This window comes from Gigantopelta aegis, chromosome 9, assembly GCF_016097555.1.
Source record: "Gigantopelta aegis isolate Gae_Host chromosome 9, Gae_host_genome, whole genome shotgun sequence".
NCBI classification, from domain to species: Eukaryota; Metazoa; Mollusca; class Gastropoda; order Neomphalida; family Peltospiridae; genus Gigantopelta; species Gigantopelta aegis.
The window spans coordinates 4,419,290-4,442,655 of NC_054707.1; the positions used below are offsets into that span (position 1 = coordinate 4,419,290).

The window sequence follows — 23,366 nt, forward strand, 5'->3', positions numbered from 1 at the left end:
ATCGCTTCACAATCGATGTTAATAGCATTCAGCAATGTCAGTTACAGCAACGTTGAATTATGCCAATTTCACAGCTGCAACAGCCGCAAGCTTGCAGCTGCTATGGCAACTATAGTGACAAGTGACGTCAAAAATGTGCCATAACAGATTTCAGTGCATTATTATGACCCATACCATAAAGATAGCACGGGGAAATACGATATTTCTTACACACCCGTTGGTGTTAACAGACATACGTGCGATAACATTTTAAAGACATACGACTGGCTGCTCCTAGGTGATGACCAGGTCACCAATGACATACCATCCAATGAAGCACAGTCGAATGGATCACTCTGTGACGCCAAATTAACTATAAGCGCTAGGGCCGTACATCGTTTTTAGTTGGAAAAGGCGTTTAATTTTATTTTAAAACTGTTTTCTAAAGATATGTAAGAATTAGAATACTACATTCGTGTCCGTTAGATACCATTTATCTTACAACTCACTTTTCCTCGTTGGATACGTTTTTAAACAACTCGTTGTAAGATAAACAGTATCTAACGGCCGCTCATGTAGTATTCTCTATGTATATGTATGTATGTATGTATGTATGTATGTATGTATATATATATATATATATATATATATATATATATATATATATATATATATATATATATATATATATATATGTATGTATGTATGTATGTATGTATGTGTGTACGTATGTATGTGTGTATTGATGTATGAATATCTATATATTGTATGTATGTCGAGGTTGACTATTACATACATACATGTTAACGCTCTGGCGCAGGGGATAATTAAATCCTTTCTGGCCTCACAAATTGTCCCATGCCGTTGCTGGGACTCGAACCTGTGGCACCGATTCGCCCGCAAATTGCAAGACTAACCACGATACGCTCTGAGCTATCGAAGCTTCCATGTATGTACGTATGTATGTACGTATGTATGTACATATGTATGTATGTATGTATGTATGTATGTATGTATGTATGTATGTATGTATGTATGTGAGTGTATGTATGTATGTATGTATAAAGTGAAACATCGATAACTCATGTTTGGATCTCGCAAACTTAAGCCTAAAGCGAAGGACCTGTCCGAAATGTTATAAAAACAAGTAATAATAGACTTCAAAAACTCTAAAACCGCGATCTATTAAATGATTATGTATGTAACTTGTGTGTACGCTATTTCCTACTACATCTCTGTCTGTTTGGGTGTCAGTATGACCCAGTGATCTGTGTTTAATTCTTCGTTTTACACCTTCTCATTTTGTTTTTTCGTATAATGGATTGCCGATCGACGTAATTCCTCCCACCATTTTGTTACGGCCGCTTAAAAAAAAAAGTTAACATCTTGAGATTGTCTGAAATCTTTGGAAACGGTTTTTCATTTGTGAGAGAGTTAAGCATGATAAATGGTTTATCACGTAACCACGGCCGGGATGGGAAGCGAAGAAATGGCGCGATTAGCTAGTAATTGGCCGAGTCACGTAAAGCGACCATTTTTCTCCCTGATTGCCAGTTGTTGGGACGAGAAAATGGAATCACAGTAAGTGAATTAGGTCGCGATAACGGACGATCGACCGAATCAGGGATGTTCGTCCCAGGACTTTAAAGTTTGTTTTGTTTAACGACACCACTGGATCACTTATTTGTTAATCATCGGCTATTGGATGTCAAACATTTGGTAAATTTCTACATATAGTCTTGGAGAGGAAAGCCGATACATTTTTTTTTATTAGTAGCAAGGGGTCTTTTATATGCACCATCCCACAGACAGGATAGTATATACCACGGCTTTTGACATAATAGTCGTGGTGCACTGGCTGGAACGAGAAATAGCACAATGGGCCCACCGACGGGGTCGATCCCAGACCGATCGCGCACCACTGGGCTACGTCCCGCCATGAGATTTCCTTCTAGAGTGGGTGCGAACTCACAATTCCACCCATAGGCAGCAGAAACGAATTTAAAATGCATTTTTTTAAAAATAAATTTTACATGTACACTGACCAGTAAAAATGTTATTTGCATTCCAAATCGTATATCTACAGAAGGCAGCTAAGAAGGGACATGCAGTCTGTAACAGAATCATAAATAAGAACGAACGAACGACAAAACCTTATTGCATTTAAAACGTAACAATACAAGGAAGTTGGCCAACTTTCTGCTGTCACGACGTCTACGACTGTCCTGATGCTAGTCTGAGCGCTCTTGCAACTCGATTCTCGTCGTATAACCCATTAGTTGGTAATCTGAGCGCACCCGTTATAAGTCGGGAGTTGGGGGAAATAACAACGCAACCGTCGAGTTGATCAACTTTCTACTGGTAGTTGGTAGTCCGATCCTAGCAAAAAGATAAATACATTTTCGAACAGATAAAAAAACAATTGAAAGACCAATACCGTTATTGCATAAGAAAACATAACTACACAAAGCAAAGTCAAAGAGATGTTTTACCAAAGCCTTGATTGCTCCCACAAATCACTATCAGGTGTTAGTCTACATGTGACATACCAACAGCGAAGAGGATTCGTCCTCTTATTGCTTCTTAAAGGTTTGACAAATAAAAACACAAATCGTACATACATCGCTTGGATTCGATATTCCGATCTTGAGAATTGGCTGAAAACTGATCCTGTGATCCACTGAACTGTAGCCAGACGCTGTACCAGTGACATATATCCAGTTGCAATGTTTAGGAAGATGAGAACTCGCGGCCGCTCGCTAGACTGGTTTTTGTGCCTATCACAGTATCAATGTGATATGATAGAACACGGATGGTACCAGTCAAAATTTTCGCGAACGCCCGCTCCCCTGGGCAAACCACAAAACGATGATTCAGACGTCGCGACGTTATCAGACATGATTTAAGCAAATACAATTGATACTTGTCATGTCATGTCATAGGGTTTTACGTGCACATTCAGAACAAGCTGTTGTAGCGCACGCCTATCGTGGGCACAAGAGCCGGCCTTGGCCGGCTCTTCCGACCATGCCAGGAAAGGTGGGGGGAGGGGAGAGGAGGGACCGCCTGCACTGGCAGGTGCAAGGGAGCACCAGCAGCCCGATCAAATCGGTAGCAGGCGGGTGGGGGTGGTGGTGGTGCTATGGAATTTGAATGGAGCAGTTAAATGCCAAAGAGAAAAGGGTGCGCAATTTTGATTGAGGGAATTTGGCGCAATTTTGAACGGTCGGTCGAAAGGTAAATGGCCGAGCTAATATAGGTTTTAATATTAGTGAATCGAGAGTAGCTCGTTAATTTTAGACCTTTACGATGCTGTGGTGTCTCCCTAGGTTGCCCAATTGATACTTCGCCATCTGCACCTTTAATAATCCAGCCTCCTTCACAGATGGGGTAATAGAGGGGAGGCAACTCTCGTTAAAAATATCAGTGTATACAATGGTCTTTACTGTAGCTAAACAGCTATGCATTTTTTTCCCGTATATTTTGGAGTGTAAGTAATTAGGCCCTATATCCCTTGTCCGCGATTAGATTCGGCCCTGGGGTCTCCAAAAAATATTTCTTACTTCTTTTTACATGCGTTTAGTACGAAGCTCCATTTTTCCATACCCAAGACCATATTTTTGAGGCTATGGCGTCACTATGGCGTCATTACAGCGTGTGTTGTAGTGACATCATAGCCCACGACGGTTCTACGATATCGTAGCGCCATGGTTGAACTGTATACAGTATGTATGGGATTTTAATGGGGTGCGGTGTGGGCTCTGTGTATAAACGTCCCACGGAAATTCTGAACGCATTTAATTTGTAACACAACCTTAATACAGCAATCTGTGAATCCGTCTTTCATGTTACAAAACGAAGACGATATCTAAGCGGGTGGCGAAGCCTGTATTATATATTATTCGAATTCACTCTCCATATAACGCGAAATTCGATTGGCTAATCAAATCCATTTGCGGCAGTATAACGAACATGGATCGTCAGAAATTTGGGGGATTCCCCAAGAGCCTATTTACATATTCATACGCTACTTCTCTCTATTTAGGTCTCACTACACAGATGTCATCTGCCATTGAAACCCATGTTAAATTGCCCAACTTCAAACGAAGACTGCCAATAGAACGGGTTCTCGTTGACACTAACAACATACACCATTGCGAACATACATTATATAAGCATTTATTTTCACTCTAAAATTGAGAACATTTCCGTCTCAGTTTTTTGGTATATGACCGCATCTGGCTGTAGTACCGGTCCGAACAGGTGGTTCATTAACCGATTCACTCCGGCTGTCACTTGCGCTATATACCCATGTCCCAAAAGGTCGATGCACAATATTACAAAATAACATGGGCAAAATACAGCCAGAAGGCTTACCATTCAACATACATATTAATTCTTCACCATTTCCTAGAAGTGAATATGTGAACCATAACATGTGTCTCAATTAGGAACTATAGTGGACCGTGATCAATGAACTCTCACCCGGAAGTGATCTGTGTAGTGAGACCTTAGTTGGACGTACTTACTTTTAAAATACCAACGTTCCAACCTTTTTCTGAAACAAAACGCCGGTAAAACTCAATTTGTGACGATAAAACCAGTATGAACGTCCGCAAATGGTCAAATACAACATAGTTATCCCCTAATTATAACTAGTAGTCATTTTATTCCTATAAATATAATACAAATTTTGTGTCTCCGTCTGGCCTGTACATCATATTGTTATTATTAGTAGTTTTTTTTTGTTTTGTTATTAATGTTATATCTTTTTTCTGTTTGCTGACATCAGATTTTAAAATCGAGAGTATTATAAGTTCTAGACTCGGGGATTTCCGTGAAATTTACGATGGCGCTCGCGCTCCAAATGCTAGTTTGCTAATAAAATATAAAAAAGATACTTAATGATTTTTTAAAAATATATAAACAAATGTCACGAAAATAATACGATATTGACACGTAAACCCAGAATAAATTGTTTGCTTATATAGCTTTTAGCTCTTTTTCACTAATCCCAATTATCAGCCAGGAAACGAAATCCATTAGGCCTATTATTGTAAATAAGGAATTAAGAAAAAAAGGTTTTGATTGGATGCAAATGGACATCTTTGGTTACATGACATCAAATGAGTGACGAATTAATTAAATGGGTACCAAAGGAGTTGTGGTATTACTCATTATCCATCAAATACGTCACTGATTCAATTTCCCGAAATATTGCCTTTCGTGATACTAAACTACTATGTACAGATCTAGGAGAAATAGTAAAGAAATTAACAGCAATATTGTTCAATGCTTTGTTTTAGCTTTCCCCGGGTTCATACTTTTTAACATATTACGAAGTTTCAGGGTTCATTGTTTGACTGCCTTTAGTGTTATCGTTTCAATTTTCATCTGGTTGCAATATTTACTTTTAAATGGCATCTATTTGGATATCTACGGAAAATAGCGCCTATGGCAAGCACTGAAATTACGCCCATGTGCAAACATCTGACACCCATCTTTTAGGTAACTTTACATAACCTCAGCTCAAAAATACAAGTGAAACTCGTTAATGTTTTAATTAACAAATTGTGGCACGACGTGAAAATTACAACCAGCTTGCTTTCCTTGCTTTCACAGATGCAAATTGGTCTCACATGTGCTCTAAAGTCTAAAAACAATGGTCCCTTCTGAATTAGTCAGACCGTAAGGTCTCCAAATGACAATACTCGAGGGTACTTCTGAATTAGTCAGACCGTAAGGTCTCCAAATGACAATACTCGAGGGTACTTCTGAATTAGTCAGACCGTAAGGTCTCCAAATAACAATACTCGAGGGTACTTCTGAATTAGTCAGACCTTAAGGTCTCCAAATGACAATACTCGAGGGTACTTCTGAATTAGTCAGACCTTAAGGTCTCCAAATGACAATACTCGAGGGTACTTCTGTCACAATAACTACAGTCTGTTACAATCAGTAATTCCGAATAAAAAATATTATTGGTAGTAAATCTTAAGGCAGAGATGAATGTCACTTCTAAAATGCAGGAAATTGCATTTCAGGACATCTTGTTTTCAAAATTTTACCGGGAGCTTACCCCCGAATTACCTAGAAACTTTGATTTGCGTCCTCAATCTCAGTCAGCACCCCCCCCCCCCCCCCCCCCGATGAGTGGCGTAGCTGATTTGTTAATCATAGGCTATTTTTATAAAATCATACATGCATACATACGTAGTGTCGGTTGCCCTCCACCATCAATAGTGGGTTGCCCCCCCCCCCCCCCCCCCCCCCCCCATATAAAGCTACTGTACACACTGTAGGCATACCTGCTTGCCCACGAATCATTTCATATCATGATCGGAGTTCCAATACCTTTCTTCAATTCCAATCTTTTCTATACACTCTCCTGTATGACCAGATGTAATAACCCGTTTAGTAAACCCCAATAACTGGCGATCGAACCGAACGAACGTTGAACATGGCATATCCCGAGACCTCTCCCTGCCCCGAAAATTCCAACTCCTACACAAGCGTGTTTTCACCTGAGATATTAGGTTTAACCCGAAGTGCGGTTTTTCCAGATGCAATTACCGTTTATTAAGTAAGCGAGCGCCAGCGGACACCGATCGTTATACACAGCGGCATGGCGTTCATCTCGACCGCGCTGCCGGTTTCGTTGACGTGATCTCATTTTCGCCAGTCTAATCGAACGCATCACTAACGTTCTGTGAGAGCTTCCGTATCCGTAGCGCGGACATTTTCCTGGTGGAGAGTGTGTGATGACCGTCATATTGATGTCTCATTTACATAGCAGGGGATGTAAAACTATAGAGAGCGTTCTTAACACAGTGCGTTTACAAAAGGTAATGGCTTAGTTTTAAGTTGTTTATGTTATTTATTGCAAGTGTAATACGTTGTGGATGTAGCAGCAATTGGTATACCAAAATAGTGTGTTATATAGTAATGCCATATTGCGTTTTGACAAACTGCATTTATATTATAAAATATTCTTTATTGCTAATCAGAAACAGTAGCGTAGCAAACCGGGGTGGGGTGGGGGTGGGTGGGTTGGTGGGGTGTATACATACATACATACATACATACATACATACATACACGGTGCGTGTTGTCCGCCAATATGGGTTGATCCCCCAATATAAAATCCTGGTAACTCCAATGAACGACACTACTAGAACATACTTATTTGTTAATCATAGGCTATTGGTTATCGTTCTAGCCAGTACACCACGGCTGGCATATAGAAGGCCGTGGTATGTGCTATCCTGTCTGTGGGATCGTACATATAAAAGATCCCTTGCTACTAACGGAACAATGTAGCGGGTTTCCTCTCTTAAGACTATATGTTAATATTACCAAATGTTTGACATCCAATAGCCGATTAATAAATAAATAAATAAATAATTGTGCTCTAGTGGTGTCGTTAAACAAAACATACAAACAAATATAATCGACTATTGGATGTCAAACATTTGTTAACCCGCTACATTTTTCCATTACAGACAGCGCATCACATACCTCTGACTTTGGTGTATTAGTCTTGGGGCACTGGTTGCAGCCTATCTAGGATCACTTTGAATTAATCAAAGGCTTGTATGCAAGGTTAGGTGCATTTTGGTAACACTATACTAAAATTTACTGTACTGTGATTTTACGTAGATATGTGATATTACAGCATTTTGTCTACATGAAATCACATGTGATAACAGTACAGTAACCTTTAGTACCGCTATTACAAAATAAAATGCGCAATGGCATAAATACAAGCCTTTGAACACACAGATCTGTTCCACGGGTGCTGTTTTTATAATTTGCTTCAAAACAAAATAATAGCAGAAACAAACCAACAACAAAAACAAAAACAACCCCTCAAAGACCTTGCTTCCGAAAGAAAGTCTTTGAGACTGCGTAGATATATTATACTGTTTATCAAGTATATATGAGTCTGATCCTGTAATTAACGCAGCAATCGCAGCATCCTGTTATTAAATTGTGATTACTGGCGGCAAGCGCCTTTACATGCGTTATTACTGTTGGACGGTTCGCGACATCGGCTAAATTATCTTGGCTTTTAACGACACGGCTCTTAATGAAAACTATAACACGTAACACGTCTTCGAAATACAATTTATTTACTGGACGATCATACAGGATGCTCGTTATATTTTTTATTTGTTTGTTTGTCTTTCTCTCTCTCCCCTTCTCTCTCTCTCTCTCTCTCTCTCTCTCTCTCTCTCTCTCTCTCTCTCTCTCTCTCTCTCTCTCTCTCTCTCTCTCTCTCTCCTCTCTCTCTCGCTATGTCCAATGAAATTAAATAGATATATGTATAAATTATGCATTGTTATGAGCACGTAAATAGTTGATGGTTATGGATACGGATAAGCTGGTGAGTATGTGGATTTGGTTTCTTCTTGTGTATGTGTAGATCAGATCAGGGCTGAGTTCAGTCAGACCAAGCAGAAAAACGTCCGCTAGACTTGAAAGTAAACCAAATGCTACGTTGGGAACCAATCGAATATACCGCGAACGTTAGCGAAACTTTACTAGGCTGAACTCAGACCTTGCTAGCCAGGGGCCTAATTCACTAAACTATCGCAACTTTGCGATCTCGTAGTGCAATGCAAAATACTTGCAAAGAGGATGCTTTGTTGTCTAGCACAGCTTAAGAGTCTTTTGTGAATTAGGCCTCTGGCTCCGTATATATACATTGACTTAAGTATGTTTATGAATACGGAGCCTGGAGTACTTCCTTTATTATTATAATTATTTTTATGAACTAGATTAAGCTGATTGGTTATCGTGATCTTGCATCTTGGCAGGGTGGCAGCATAGGCATTGGTACGTGGATGTGTTCGCAGTGGTAGGTATATATATATATTCACACAGGCCTGCTTAGACCAGCAGGAGGACGTGCACACGGATTAATCTGTTTTGGCGTGTGGTGAGTATGACTGAATGTAGGGGCATTCCGATGAGGTGACGGTATATATTGATTTAGAGGGTATTCTTGTGGGTTGATGGTATGGTTGGATTTAGAGGCATGATGGTAGAAGGAGTATGTGACTGAATGTAGGGGCATTCCGTGAGGTGACGGTATATATTGATTTAGAGGGTATTCTTGTGGGTTGATGGTATGGTTGAATTTAGAGGCATGCTGGTAGAGGGAGCATGTGACTGAATGCAGGGATATGCTGGTAGGGGATGGGTATGATTGGATTTAGAGGCATTCTACTGGATTGGGAGGTGACTGAATTTAAAGGCATTCTGGTAGAACGTAGGTATGACTGAATGTAGGGACATGTTTGTAAGGTGGGGGTGTGATTGGAATTAGAGGCATTCTGCTGGATTGGGAGGTGACTGAATTTAAAGGCATTCTGGTAAAGCGTAGGGATGACTGAATGTAGGGATATCCTGGTAGGGTGAGGGTATGACTGGGTTTAGAGGCATTCTTGTAAAGTGTCGGTATGTCTGAATGTAAGGACATGCTTGTAGGGTGAGGGTATAATTGGATTTAGAGGCATTCTGCTGGATTGAGAGGTATGTCTGGGTTTAGAAGCATTCTGGTAAAGCGCAGGGATGACTGAATGTAGGGACATGCTTGTAGGGTGGGGTACGATTGGATTTAGAGGCATTCTGCTGGTTTGAGAGGTGTGTCTGGGTTTAGAGGCATTCTGGTAAAGCGTAAAGGTGACTGAATGTAGGGATATGCTGGAAGGGGATGAGTATGACTGGATTTATAGAGGCATTCTGATAGAGCAGAGATACAGCTGGGCGAAGGGACATGCTGGTAGGTTACGGAAGTGACAATGTAAGGACATCCTGCTGAAACAAGGATATGACTGGAGTTAAGGGCATTCTTGTGATGAGATGGCATGTCTGAATTTAGGAACTTTCAGTTTGGATGGGGGTTAGGGTCATTCTGGAGGGATGAGGGTATGGCAACCAGACGGGGTATTCAAGTGAGATGGAGGTATGAATGGATTTTTTTCAGTCTCTTCAGTTGAAGGATGGGTAATGACGGAGTTGATGACTGGCTGCGGCAGTTATGTCTGGATTTAATCACTGGTGGGGATATTATCATGAAGGGATGGATTGTCTGATGGATTGGCAGGTTAGGTATAGATATAGTTAGTAACTGTTTGTAGAAGGTTTGGATGGTGTTATTCACTTGTGGCAGCGATCATCCGTGGATTTAGTCAGCCTTTGAGAGTGTATATGGACGAAGTCACTCAGGTGGAAATATGGATATAAATATATTTCAGTGGCCAGTTATTAAATAAGCTTGGTTAGCTGGCGGTTATTAAAACTATTGTAAACTTCTGATCAGCCTTTGTGCAATGGCCATTGTTTACTCTGAATACATTTCCTGTCATGGTAATCGTTATCCCATGAACATAATTACCCCATGCGCTAGGTGCTGGTCAGGGCGCGTTGCTTATAAAGAATGCATAATTTATAGATAACCGGACTCCGTCGAGGCTTTAATCTAATTACACGTGGATGTTTTAAATAATCATCTCGCTGGTGGACAGAAGCACGTCCTGGCACGTGGTGCGCCACTGCTGCAGACGATTTTTGTGTATTAATATTTCAACGTCTGCTCGCGCGGAAGCAGACGACACACTATGAAACGTGCGTTATTATTATTTTTATTTTTTTGTACATTGCTAAATTAAGAATTGTTTTTGGAGTGGTGCTACAGCAATATGCACACCGTGACCACTATGGGGAGAGCTGCTTAGTGATTGCTTGACGCGATGCGATATGAAGGGTTGTCGATCTAATGGGAGATGGAAGACTAATCTCATTAACGTCCATTGACGGAAAGGCACGTGGTGCCCATCCAGTTTCACCAGAGAGAGAGAGAGAGAGAGAGAGAGAGAGAGAGAGAGAGAGAGAGAGAGAGAGAGGTGGGGGAGGAGGGAGAGAGATCACGTACCATGATGATTGAACGATTTCACTAACTACTGAATGAGGTTGTGGACATTTATATATTTTCCACTGCCCGAGCAACGTCTCCACAAAATGATTAAGTCGTCCTAGACAATCAATTTTAACATCCGAGGATAATCTTATTATATTTGCTCCATCGGGAGTACATTCCTTGGACGTGCTTCGTTACCGAGAACGTGCTTGTGGAAATTCCAGACGTCAACAAGAGGAATTTAATAACACGTTATGAAGACGCTCTGTAGCACATAGAGACATGTCTGTTTGAGGTCATCGACACCAAGGACAACATCCTCCGGCGTGATTCCAGTAGTACGTGCTACCACAGAGCATGTTGGTGACACTTCGTAATTTATTTTCTAAGTTCCAGCTAAATCAGTCTTCGAGACAATAGCGCTGAAAGAAGATCCACATTAATAGCATCTTCGTAGGCTTGAGGCTGTTGGGCTCTGGTAACTGTAGGCACTTGGATCCAATAAACCGCAGGCACGTACACGTCATAGGCTGTAGACACGTAGCCCTCGAAGGCTGTTGGTGGCTAGAACTGATAAACGCTACGCACGTGGACACCGTGGGCTGTAAGCACTTGGACCTAATATGTTATATGCACGTGGATTTCGTGCTTTAACAATACTGACTTTGTTCTTGGAGGAAACACCAGACATGACAGCTGTAACATATCGTTTTATTATATAGGGTAAAGAATATGACGAGTGTTGATGTGCGTTTAGCAGTTTTTGTCTGCCTTTATGTTAAAAAGGCGATATATAGATATTACCTTTTCGATGACTGCGTCGTTAAACTTTAGCATTCAAACCAGTTTCTCACAAACAATAAGTCCTAGGTCAATAAATCTTGGTTCATAGTCGCACCAGTAGATGTGCATCACAGTGCGTCGAAAAACATCTATGGTAGACGAGATATATAATTATGCGGATGTTTTTGTTTGTTAATTTCTTGTGCTCTGTGGATAATACCATAATATAGTTTATATCGCTGAATGATCTCTGAATAATGATTTATATTTCGGCTCAGGATTTCTGATAATTTCTTTAAGCAATAACGTATAAATATATTTGTATCTTTACTTATTATCTAAGGTTCAGACAAATATCATATTTATGGATTAAAAACACGATTATATTTGTCTGTTTGTGTTCCAGTGATTGCACCTTTATTAAAAGCCAGAGCCTGTTCTTATAAAACGTTTAGAGTCTAGACTCAATCTCAAATGACATCACACGCATACTATTGATATGGTGTTGTCATGACATTAATATCTCAGACTCTATTAGAGTCTCGAGTCTAGACTTTAAATGTTTTATAAGCACAAAACCTGGTGTCCAATACATCGCATGCGTTCGAACGTCCCCAGGTATACTACTGTTAATGTTCTACGACAGAAAACATAATTATTTATTGTGAAGAAACTCCTATTCAGATTTTGTTTCATTTTTTTCACAGGGATCAAAAGTCAACTGCCACCCCCATCATACTGCGAAGCCTTGTCATATCCCAAATTCTCCATAGAAGTAGAAGCATCACCCAGCGAAGAATCCTCCAACTGGTCACGGTCGACAACCGAGAACGCTCACTGGCCGTTGATCACCTCCCTTGACAGCTTCGTCGGACGTTCCTCCGACCGAAACTCAACTCCGGAGAACGCTTCGGAGCTCCCGTATTCCACGACGGCGAGCCACTGCTCCCACGACGCCGAGCTGACGGTGGAGCCCTTACTGGACATCAGCTACTCCTCGAGGACCGCCAAGGAGCCAGATGTGGAGAGCGGGGAGGGCAACCACGCGGACGGGCGCCCGTCCAGCAAAAAGGAGAGGTTCAACTTCCTTTTCAAAGGAGGAAAAGTGCAGAAGGACAAAAGCGGGAAGGTGGTTTCCGAGAAAGAGGACAATGAGCAGATTCGTTATGTGTGGCGAAGCGGGAAGGTTCTAGCGACGAGGAAGGATGGGACAGTCTGTGTAAGTTTAACTTTATTTGCAGTACGGGTTATATTTGATAATATCTTTTTTTTTTTTAAAAGAAGAAGACCCCCCCCCCCCCCCCCCCCTCACCTCTCAAAACAACCCAAAAACCCAAATTGCCCCAAACACCAATTTCCCTAAGAAAACCCAAAACCCATATCCCCCCAAAACGAAACTAAAACACCGCCCCACCAAAACCCAAACAAAACACATCCCCACAAGACCACCCCCCCCCCCCCCCCAAAAAAAAAAAAAAAAAAAAAAAAAAAACCCCCAAGAACAAAGACAAAAAACAAGAAAGAAAAGAAAACATATAGTTAATTTGCCAGTTTCAATCTTCGCCTCGTAAGGGGGGATTCTGTGTAGTGCACCAGACAGACTCTGCATGTTCTCTAAGTACCCAAGAGTACCAAAAATGTGTGATACATTTATTGAAAATTCACAGTCCGGTAAATGTCCTTTTCAATGCACCTTCTCTGAAACTTCCCCATAATCCAATTAATATACATTAATATCGATCCAGCAAACGAATGGTTTCTTAACGCTTATTACGGGTATGTTTATGACACATTGGATGGTTTGGACGTCCAGTAAAGTAACCAGGTACACGTAGTAAGATATTGGAATCCGTCGGAATGTCCATAAAACCTTGACTGCTTTAATAGCGTGGTGATTAAAATGGATCTAAAGCCCAGAACACACCAAAGCTCCGTTCGGTAAACCAGGCGCTCGCAAAATATAGCACCTGCTTGATTCAGTGCGGATTTCTTTTGACTAGTAATCCAGGAGCTGATTTTCAAGAGGCCTAGTAAATAGATAACGTAGCACCCCGAGTATTCAGAAGATCTGATGGTCGGGTTAGTTTGGGCATAGTCCTGAGAATATTTTAAGATTTAGATAGTACTTCCAACAGGTGACATCACTATTTGATCATGGAGCTTGGTGAATGTACAGACATTTCCTTTTGGTTTCCACGCTAATGCTTATGCATAGCTTCTGTACTCTGACTTAGTGGACTTGGTTTGAGTTCGGAGGGTTTTTGTTTCTTCTAGGAGAGTTTCCTTACTAAGATTCGGATCCTCTCCAGACCAGTTTTAATTTTTGAGTTTGATTTTCCTAGACAGTTGTCTTTCTTGACTCACGTCGTCTGTGTGTCTGGTCCATATTAGTCTAGTCTCTACCCTTTGACCAATCCAGTTGGGTGACCCTACCAGGAGCTGATGCTCCAGCTGGCATAGCTCTGCGTGTCATTGAAACATGCAAGATGGCTCACCAAGTCAAGGAATGGACCATGTGATAGATCACTATTTAACTACAGCGACTAGAACTGAAGGGTCTAACTCGGGTGTATGAAACCTAACAGACGGGCGGCAGAGCACAAAACCCTCGTTCTAGTTGTGCTATTTTTTGCATCTTTAAAGGGTACTGACTGAGAATCCATTGGATGCAAACGTGGCACCCATGAACATTTTAAAATATTCAACTGGGCTTGCAAGATGGCCACCAAAACATAGAACTGACAATACCTTGGATACTATATAACCTAAAACATTTGATGCCAATTACTTAGAGTTAAATAATTCATTTTGAAGTACCTATGTTAATCAGTCACGGCGGACCAGGGGGGATGCTCTAGTCCCCTAATAATTCTAAATAAAAAATATTATTGGTAGTAAATCCTAAGGCAGAGTTGAATTTTACTTGTATAATGCAGGAAATGCATTTCAGGACATCTAGTTTTAAAAATGTTACGGGGGATATATATAGGGCAGGGATCGAATTTCAAGTTCTGGGGGGCCACGGCAAGTGTTGCCTTCGGTTTAATAACAAAACATTGGGCAGCAAGGCAAACTGAAGGTGCACGAAGGCAAACTTTTACTTCAAAAGAGGGGCACGAAGGCAACTTACTTTCTATGATGTTTCTGAGACAAAAATTATTTCACGTTATGGTCTTGGACTCTTTGATACAGATATATGCCATAATAATGTATTTTACAAGGTTAATAATATGTAGCATATATATGCTACATTTTCCTTATATACCCAATGTAGCAGATATGCTACATTATTAAAAGTATATAAAAATTGTTGAAAATTAAACAATCAACATGGAAGTGTTCAATGTACGCTAACACCTGTAAGCTGAATGAATAGGATAATTTTTGGTATTTATTTTGAGTACTTGGGTATTAGAGAGTTCAAATAAATGAATGCGTCCGATATGCGGGCAAAAGACTACTTCGTCCTTCCTGCACCGCCGGTGGAAAGACTGCCACTCTCAGCACCGGTTTGACTGAATGAAGCTTGTTCGTTACCGCAACGTCCCAATCATCAGGCCAAGTTGAAAAAATATATATTGGTTAATATAATATTTAAAATCATTAATATGTAAGTCACAAAGAATATATTTATAAATGTCATCAACTTAAACTGCTGTAAATAATGTTATTATTATGGGCATTTTAGCACGTTTTGTTTTACATGGTATAACTGATCTGTCACTTCGTGTGTCAACTAGCAGCCCGACTTCGCCAGATTTTTGTGTAATTTCTGAATAATAAAATGCTGGGTTAAAAACAAAATCCGAAGGGCACGGTGGCAAACCAGGTAACGCAGTAATTACCGTCGGTGCCGTGGTGAAATTCGAACCCTGCTCGGGATGACAGAAATTAGTGTTTTCTTTCGCTGATAATGCATCACGATTATCAATATCCAGTGTCTAATAATACATTTGTTTGACGTGTCGTTAGGCATGAATTCGCTTCCTTCGTATGCAGTCTTCAAAAAAACGTACAGTGTGCGTCACAGACTAGAGAATAATCGTTATTTCTGTGTGTTACATAACAATGGACACCGTACTCTATACATATTTAGATATTGATGTATCAAATACTTGAAGGGGAGTACAATACTTACACGTTCACATGGTAGGTCCTGTGTGATGTGAGGGCTGTTTGGCAACTATACAACTGAATACCAAGTAGTCTTGCAGAACAAACTGATGTGAATTGTTAATGTTTCTTCTGAAGACGTGTTTTTGTTTAGCGCGCTCTTCTTTGTTCTGATATTGATCTGTCGAGTGTGCAAGACAGATAAGGAATTTTGAACCTTCCTGGAGTGTTTTTTCTTCTTCAAAAATACATTCCTGAACAATACCATTTTGACCTTCTGGAATATTTGGTTCTGCTTTATGAAAAAAAAGCAATGACAATGGAAATGCAATTGCAAAGCAATTCAAAACGACCAAAGCTAGTACGGCGACTTGTCATGTTGAAGTTTCCATATACTATTGCTTATCCTCTGCATTTTTCCATTAGCAGCAAGGCCTAGAGATGTTTTAAATATATTTCTCCACAGCACATACTACGGCCTTTGAGATGAAGGTGGTGGGACACTGACTGGGACATATATATAAATGATTAACGTCCAATAATTTCTACTTTTCCTGTCCTGGACAGAGGAGCCGGCATGGGCCAACACCTGCGCCCATGACAGGCGTGCGCTACAACAGCTTGTTCTGAATGTGCACATTAAACCCTTTGACCTGACCTGATAGTTTCTAAAATAAATTTATAATTTAGATGGATTCCTTTACCAAATGTTTATACAAATTACCCTTTGGTGTTGCCATTATTGCTTAATGGACAAACAACACCGGCGCAGATCAAAGGACAAGGGCTGGGATGCCCAACTCCTGAAATTCGAAGTGTCCGAACAATCCAGTGTTTTGCAGATTCATGGAGTGCGTGTATTGGTTTCTATGTTAGTGTATTTTTGAATACTGAAGTTGCCCCTTATAAACGTTGCCCCTCTTTAGAAAAATCTATTTCCGTCCCTGTAACATATCATTTCCTTAACCACATTGTAAATATTGTTATCAGCATGTGCCAAGCTTCATATATAATTTAGATGTCATTACGTTCCTGTCATCGTTCAGTAACCCGCTATTTCACTACAACAAACTGACGATTTAAGTTAAGACGTAGCATTTGTACGTGATCTGGGATCTAGTTCAGTCTTGGTCGTAGGATGAAAACCTCTTGGTGGACCCTTCGCCATGACTGGTAAATAAAAGCTGTGGTTTGTGTGGGAAAATGCATAATAGTATATACAACCCCTTAATGGAAAAAACATGCAGCGGCTTTTCTCTGAAGATTATGTGTGAGAATTACCGGATGTTTGACATCTATTAAGCAATGATCATGTAATCAGTGTGCTCTAGTGATATTGGTAAACAACAAAATTAATTAAAAATTATGTGTCAGAATTACCATGTTTGTCATCTATTAGCCGATGTTTAATTAATCAATGTGCTCTAATGGTGTCTTTAAACGAAACAAACTTTGACCTTTGAGTGGTGAAGTGATTAAACCACTGACCTTAGGATCGGCAGGTACTGGGCTCGCCTCCCGGCACTGGCTCCCATGCACTAACTGAGTTTTAACGGCTTGGCTGGTAGGTGTTAGATCACTACACCAACCTCTATCTCACTAAAAGCTAAAGTTTGTTTTGTTTAACAGCATCACTAGAGCACATTGATTTGTTAATCATCGGCCATTGGATGTGAAACATTTGGTAATTTTGACATATACTTCTAGAGAGGAAACCCGCTACATTTTTCCATTAGTAGCAAGGGATCTTTCATATGCACCATGCCAAATACAGGATGGCACATACCACGGCCTTTGGTATGCTAGGGTTGGGACAAAAGCCATATTTTACCAGCCTTTGGTATAGTTTGGTGCATTGGCTAGAACGAGAAATAGCCCAATGGGCCAATCGACGAGAATCGATCCCATACCGAGCGCGCACCTGGCTATGCCCCATCATCCTCTCTATCAACTAATAGTAGGGCATTTGCTTGGAATCCGTGACCATTTTGTTCCTACCTTTTTTTCTCGATGGATTTGACAAGCTGAACCATTTTAAAGGAAAATCAGCTCCTATGCCCCTCTGAAAAATGACGGCTAACTCTGCTAGAACCCAATATTCAAAATGGCCGCCAACGCCATCTTGAAAAACATATTGAAAAGAATGTGAGTGAACTGGTATATGATACAACAGCAGCAGGTACATACAGCGAGGCGGCAATATCTTCATTGGGTGTCAGCAATGATCAGTTGGTGATGAATGTTGCGGTACGACTCAAAGTGCAACTCATCAGGACAAATACTATTCCCTGGCTCCCATATATACAAGAGTTGGAGAGAGAAGAAGACCTCAGTGAGCTCCTGCTGAAGCTGCTCACATGGCTGAAACACCCAAATAAGTCTGCAATTGATGACAGTCCATCCGCCCGATCGATTGCATCTATCCTCACAAGCACTGGAAAACGCACTGCATTTGAGATAAATCTCTCTGTCTTGCTACATGGACTGACCAAGAGTAGGGAGATAGTCGACATAATGCACAGAGATGGACGTGGCATCAGTTACAATGACGTACTTATGCTGCGAGATTTTTGGGTGGTCAATGACCTCAAGTGCTCATCTGATTGCCCCTTCGAACTAGCTGAGGGTAAGCCTGCTATCGCTATAGTTAACAACGATGACTTCAAGAGTGACACACTGACCGGTGCTGGCCAGTCACACGAACTAATGTCATGTTTGTGCAGCCAGAATCATTTGATACAGAACTTCCTTCCGAGAATCACGAGGATAGACCAGTTCCCGGTATCAACTTTGCATCAAACCTCTCGACAACTCTCAAAGAGCTTGGAAGTGAAATGCAAAATGTCAACCCATACAAGACAGCGAAGCGTGGGGAACCACCTCTCAGAAAGCCACCAGCTGATCAAAGTATTCCTCCTCCTGACACATCGGTGCAAAGAATTCGTGGTGTGATCCATGCATTGGCCAGGGCGCAAGATGACCGAACGAGACCTAAGCCAGAAGAACAGACTGTGCCTGGGTTTTCAGGGTTTCACGCCAGCATGTCAAATGCAGATGAGAAGAGTCGAGCAATATACCACATGACCTATCTTAACCCACCCAGTAAGACAATTCTCAATGATGTGATGTGTAAGCTTGCAAAATCAATCGAAGAAAAAAAGATGCCTTTTGCAATAATTGTTGGTGATCATCCTGTCTACGTGCTCATGCTAGAGTTGAAAAGTGAGAATGCTGAGCTATTCAGCAAAATATTACCATTCATGGCACCATTCCACATCCAAATGTCGTTCATCTACACTATATACAAGAGGTTTAAGGGATCTGGCATCTCAGATGTGTAAGTGGCGCTGGTGTTATAGCAGACGGGTCTGTTGATCAGGCCCTTCGAGGAAAACATGTTAAGCGTGGGGTTCGCTGCTTGCGACTATTCTACGAGACTGTGGTCCACCATGTCATAGACAAACGTTTGGAAGATGCCCCTCTATCGGAAGAAGTAAAGGCATCCCTTGCCAAGCTTCGACATCCGATTGATGCACAGGAACTTGCAGATGAACATGCAGAGCTAGAGAGAAATGCTGAGCTGAAGGACCTCGTTGATGCTCTCTTCAAGGACTTTGAGGGTGCCCCACAAGCAGAATACTGGATGTCATTCATGGAAATGGTTGAGATTCCAACTCAAAATATCCATGCTATCAGAACAAGCAACTGGACTGAGTTCAAGTCCTCACTCAAGCTCATGCTTCCTTTGATGCAAATCTATGATAATGACAAGTATGGTCGGCATCTCCCCGATTTCACCACTGTGCTTGATACCCTTCCTGTCTATCAGGCTGCATTCATGGAGAGTGGTATGTTTGCACAGTCAATGACAGGAAAACCATATTCGTGTGTCACCCTCGACATATGGATAGAGTCAACAATGAATAAGGGCTCTAAGCTGAAGTCTGGTTGGTTGGCCATTCTCAACAATGAACAGCAGCTCCTTTCAAACACTCGGAATGTGAATAACATCAATCGGGTGAGAACAATGGTCCATCGCCATGCTAATCGCAAGAAACAAGGAAAAGGGAAGCATGCTGATTGCTCGTCGAGTAAAATGAAGAAGGATGAACAAGCTGTACAGGATATAAGCGCATGTCTCACTGAATTCAAGTGTGATCCATTTGACCATACAAACAAGACACTTCGATCCCTACAGTCAGGAATCCCAGCCTCAGACGCTCTCGCTGCCGACTTGAAATCGGCAAAGGAGGATGGCACAAGAAAACTGAAGCAGTTCTTGAATGAGAGAGTGTATTCCAAGACCAAGTCTCTCAACGACAGAGTTCCCCGTAGCAAGCGTTTGAACTTTTCAACTCAGGAATTGAAGAAAGCAGATGGTGAGAACCTGAAGGGAAAGACTGAGGAAATGGAGCGTAATGCCTTGGCCTCTGTTCTCGGACTGGTTGAAACGAGTGGTGCCCTCAAACTTCAAGAAGTCCTGCAGCATCGTGTTACAGCCGAGTGCCTTTCCATCTTCAACGTCAATGGAACCATCCGTAAGGCACAGAAAAGCAAGCTTCAACAAAAACTAACTATGACTGTCATTCCAGAGCCTGATGTATACACGTCTATTATTGATATGGGTCTCATCTGGCGCCTAACAACTCCTACCATTGAAAACAGAGAGAAGGGAGACGGTACCAAGTATACCTGGGGAGATCATCTACTGTGTAGTTGCAGCACTGCAAAGAATCTCACCACAGGCAAGCTTGTGCCAGAGCTCACATGCTCCCATGCAGAGGCAGATACGACAATGCTCACCATATATAGTGTGCTCCGGTCAGACAGCTACACAGCAGCTGTCGTTCTTGACACAGAGGACACAGACAACTACGTGCAAGCGGCATATGTTGCTCAGAAGACAACAGGAATCCTGTGTGTGTGAAACGCAAACGTCAGCTTATCGATGCCCGATGTTTGTGCAGTGAGGCAATGGCTGCATCCATCATACCACTTCATGTCCTCACTGGGTGTGACCACAACTCTGGCTTCTATGGAGCAAGCAAGAAGCTCATTGCAGATCGTCTGGAGAAGTCTAAAGAGGCACACGACCTGCTAGCAGCATGTGGTAGTCACAGAACAGGTCATCAGTGATTTGGAGCGGTTTGTCATTCGATATGTCTTTGGCGATACCAAAAGCAAGACCTTGGGAGATGCGAGGGCAGCGAAGTGGAGAGCTCAGAAGAAAAAAAGCACTATCCGACTTGTGCCTGACTTGGACAGTCTCCGTCAACACTTGGAGCGTGCAAACTATCTTGCATATTTGCAAAAGCATTACCAGCTCCAAAGTCACCCCTCACCGATCGGCCATGGATGACATCTTGTAAATGGCCTATGTCTGCCTGTCCGTTCAACCCAGCCCCTACTTCCCCATCCATACCACTACCTAAAAATCTGCAGGCAGAGAACAACAGTGATGATAGCAGCGAAAGTGAGGACAATGATTCTGATAATGGCTCATACAGTGAATCATGTAGTGACAGTGAAGTGGCAGATTAGTATGTACAATTAGTATGTACTTTAGAATGAGCAAGTGTCATGCAAACATTAGTGGGAAAAAAAAACCTCATTCGTACTTCTAGTGCATCTCATTCAAGTTTTTCAAGATGGCGGACAGTGGCCATCTTGGATTTAGAGGTCAGGATGAATCCTAAACTCTACAATAACCATTCCAGTGGATTTGTAATGCCATAATTAGTGAAAAATGACACCTCATTCGTCCTTGTAGCTCATCTAATGCCAGAGACATTACATTTAATGTTTTTCAAGATGGCGGTGGCGGCCATTTTGAATATTGGGCTCTAGCAGAGTTAGCCGTCATTTTTCAGAGGGCATAGGAGCTAATTTTCCTTTCAAATGGTTCAGGTTGTCAAATCCATCGAGAAAAAACGGTAGGAACAAAATGGTCACGGATTCCAAGCAAATGACCCTACTATAATCCATATTCTGCATTTATAACATGAAGGTGTGTGTTCCCAGGACAGCGTTCTTGAAACTTATTTCGATAAAAGCATGACCATTAAGGAATATTCCAGAATTGAAGCACCGCAGTTATTACTGAAGGTCTAGCGAATCTGTTGAAATATTTTCAATATGCACACTTGGTTTAAATAAACGTTTGCTTTGTTTTGCCCGTACAGCCCGTGGGGGGGGGGGGGGGGGGGGGGGGGGGGGGGAGAGACCTAATCCCCCCAACTTCAAGATGAAAATTCACGTTTTGTTTTGTCGTATTCTATATAAAGATAAAACAGGCCCGTAGGAACGATATCTGGAGTGGGTGAGGTGAGACACAATCTCTAGTATGAGTGGGTTGTAGGATCTCCAATAGTTTCCGAGTACTCGGGCACAGGCCGAGTGTAGCAAAACTCGAGTCCGTTTATAATGTGTGTTATATAACTGACAATTGAAGCTACACACATTATTCACATCGCTGGATTTCTCCCGACAGATACATCCACGGTAAATTGACTCATTTGCTAAAACAGGTGGTAATCGGACTCTGGGTTGTTATTCCGTATTTATCACCATGTGACGTCATCAACGAACGACTGGCAGTGATAACAGGGCTTTTATTAGCAGTCATGTAACTTCGGCTAATTCCGAGAAACCGAACACATTGATGTCAGCGTAACTCATCTAACGGAACTTAACGATGTGACACTTCCTATGTTAGATCGTTATGATTATTACCATCGTCTCTAATGCTAACTATTATCAATACGGGATCTTTCAGAAATTAATACTGGTACCCGGTGGTTATTCAGTACTCGTCATATATGTGAATAACATATGACAACTAATTTGTGTGGTAATTGTTTTCTTCTTCATAATCTTCTTACCCCCCCCCCCAAACAAACTAAAAAAAACCCACCCCCCCAACAAAACAAAAATCCCACAAAACCCCCCCAAAAAACAAACAAAGTCTTCCTCATCCATGTCACGTTTTTAAATTGTTTCTAAAATTACCCCCAACTTTAAAAATAAGATTGTTAGCGAGCAGTAGATACTCAATAGCAGTGTACAAGAACAACAACAAGAGACGGGTTTAGCTCAGTCGGTTGAATGCTTGTTCCAGCCAGTGCACCACAACGGGACAAAGGCCGTGGTATGTATTTTCCTGTCTGTGGGAAAGTGCATATAAAAGATCCTTTACTGCATTAGGAAACATGTAGCTGGTTTCCTCCGATGACTACCTGTCAGAATTACCAAATGTTTGATATCCAATAGCCGATGATTAATTAATCAATGTGCTCCAGTGGTGTCGTTAAACAAAACGAACTTCTTTTTAAAAAATATATTGTTGTGGATCCCGCCAAATGACCAAATTACAGATAGTTCCGTATCAGACTCACTGGCGGACAAAGAATGTACCCCCGTCCCTGATATGACCTTTTGGTGTTGCGAACATCTTAAATTAAGTGGCTTTGTCCAGCTTCTATGAAACGTGTTGACAAGTTCCACAGCTGGAACTGGAATGACCGATCGTGAATGGTCCCAGCACTAATTGTATTGGAATTTGGACGCG

General features: G+C 41.4%; 1 protein-coding gene across 1 annotated transcript in view; it reads left to right on the forward strand.

Moving 5' to 3' along the window:
• Nucleotides 1-23,366, forward strand: part of LOC121380465 — a 50,155-nt gene that overhangs the window by 7,581 nt on the left and 19,208 nt on the right. The window contains exon 2 of the mRNA XM_041509285.1: nt 12,394-12,905. Coding sequence (XP_041365219.1) covers nt 12,394-12,905 — 512 coding nt within the window. The remainder of the gene's footprint in view (nt 1-12,393; nt 12,906-23,366) is intronic.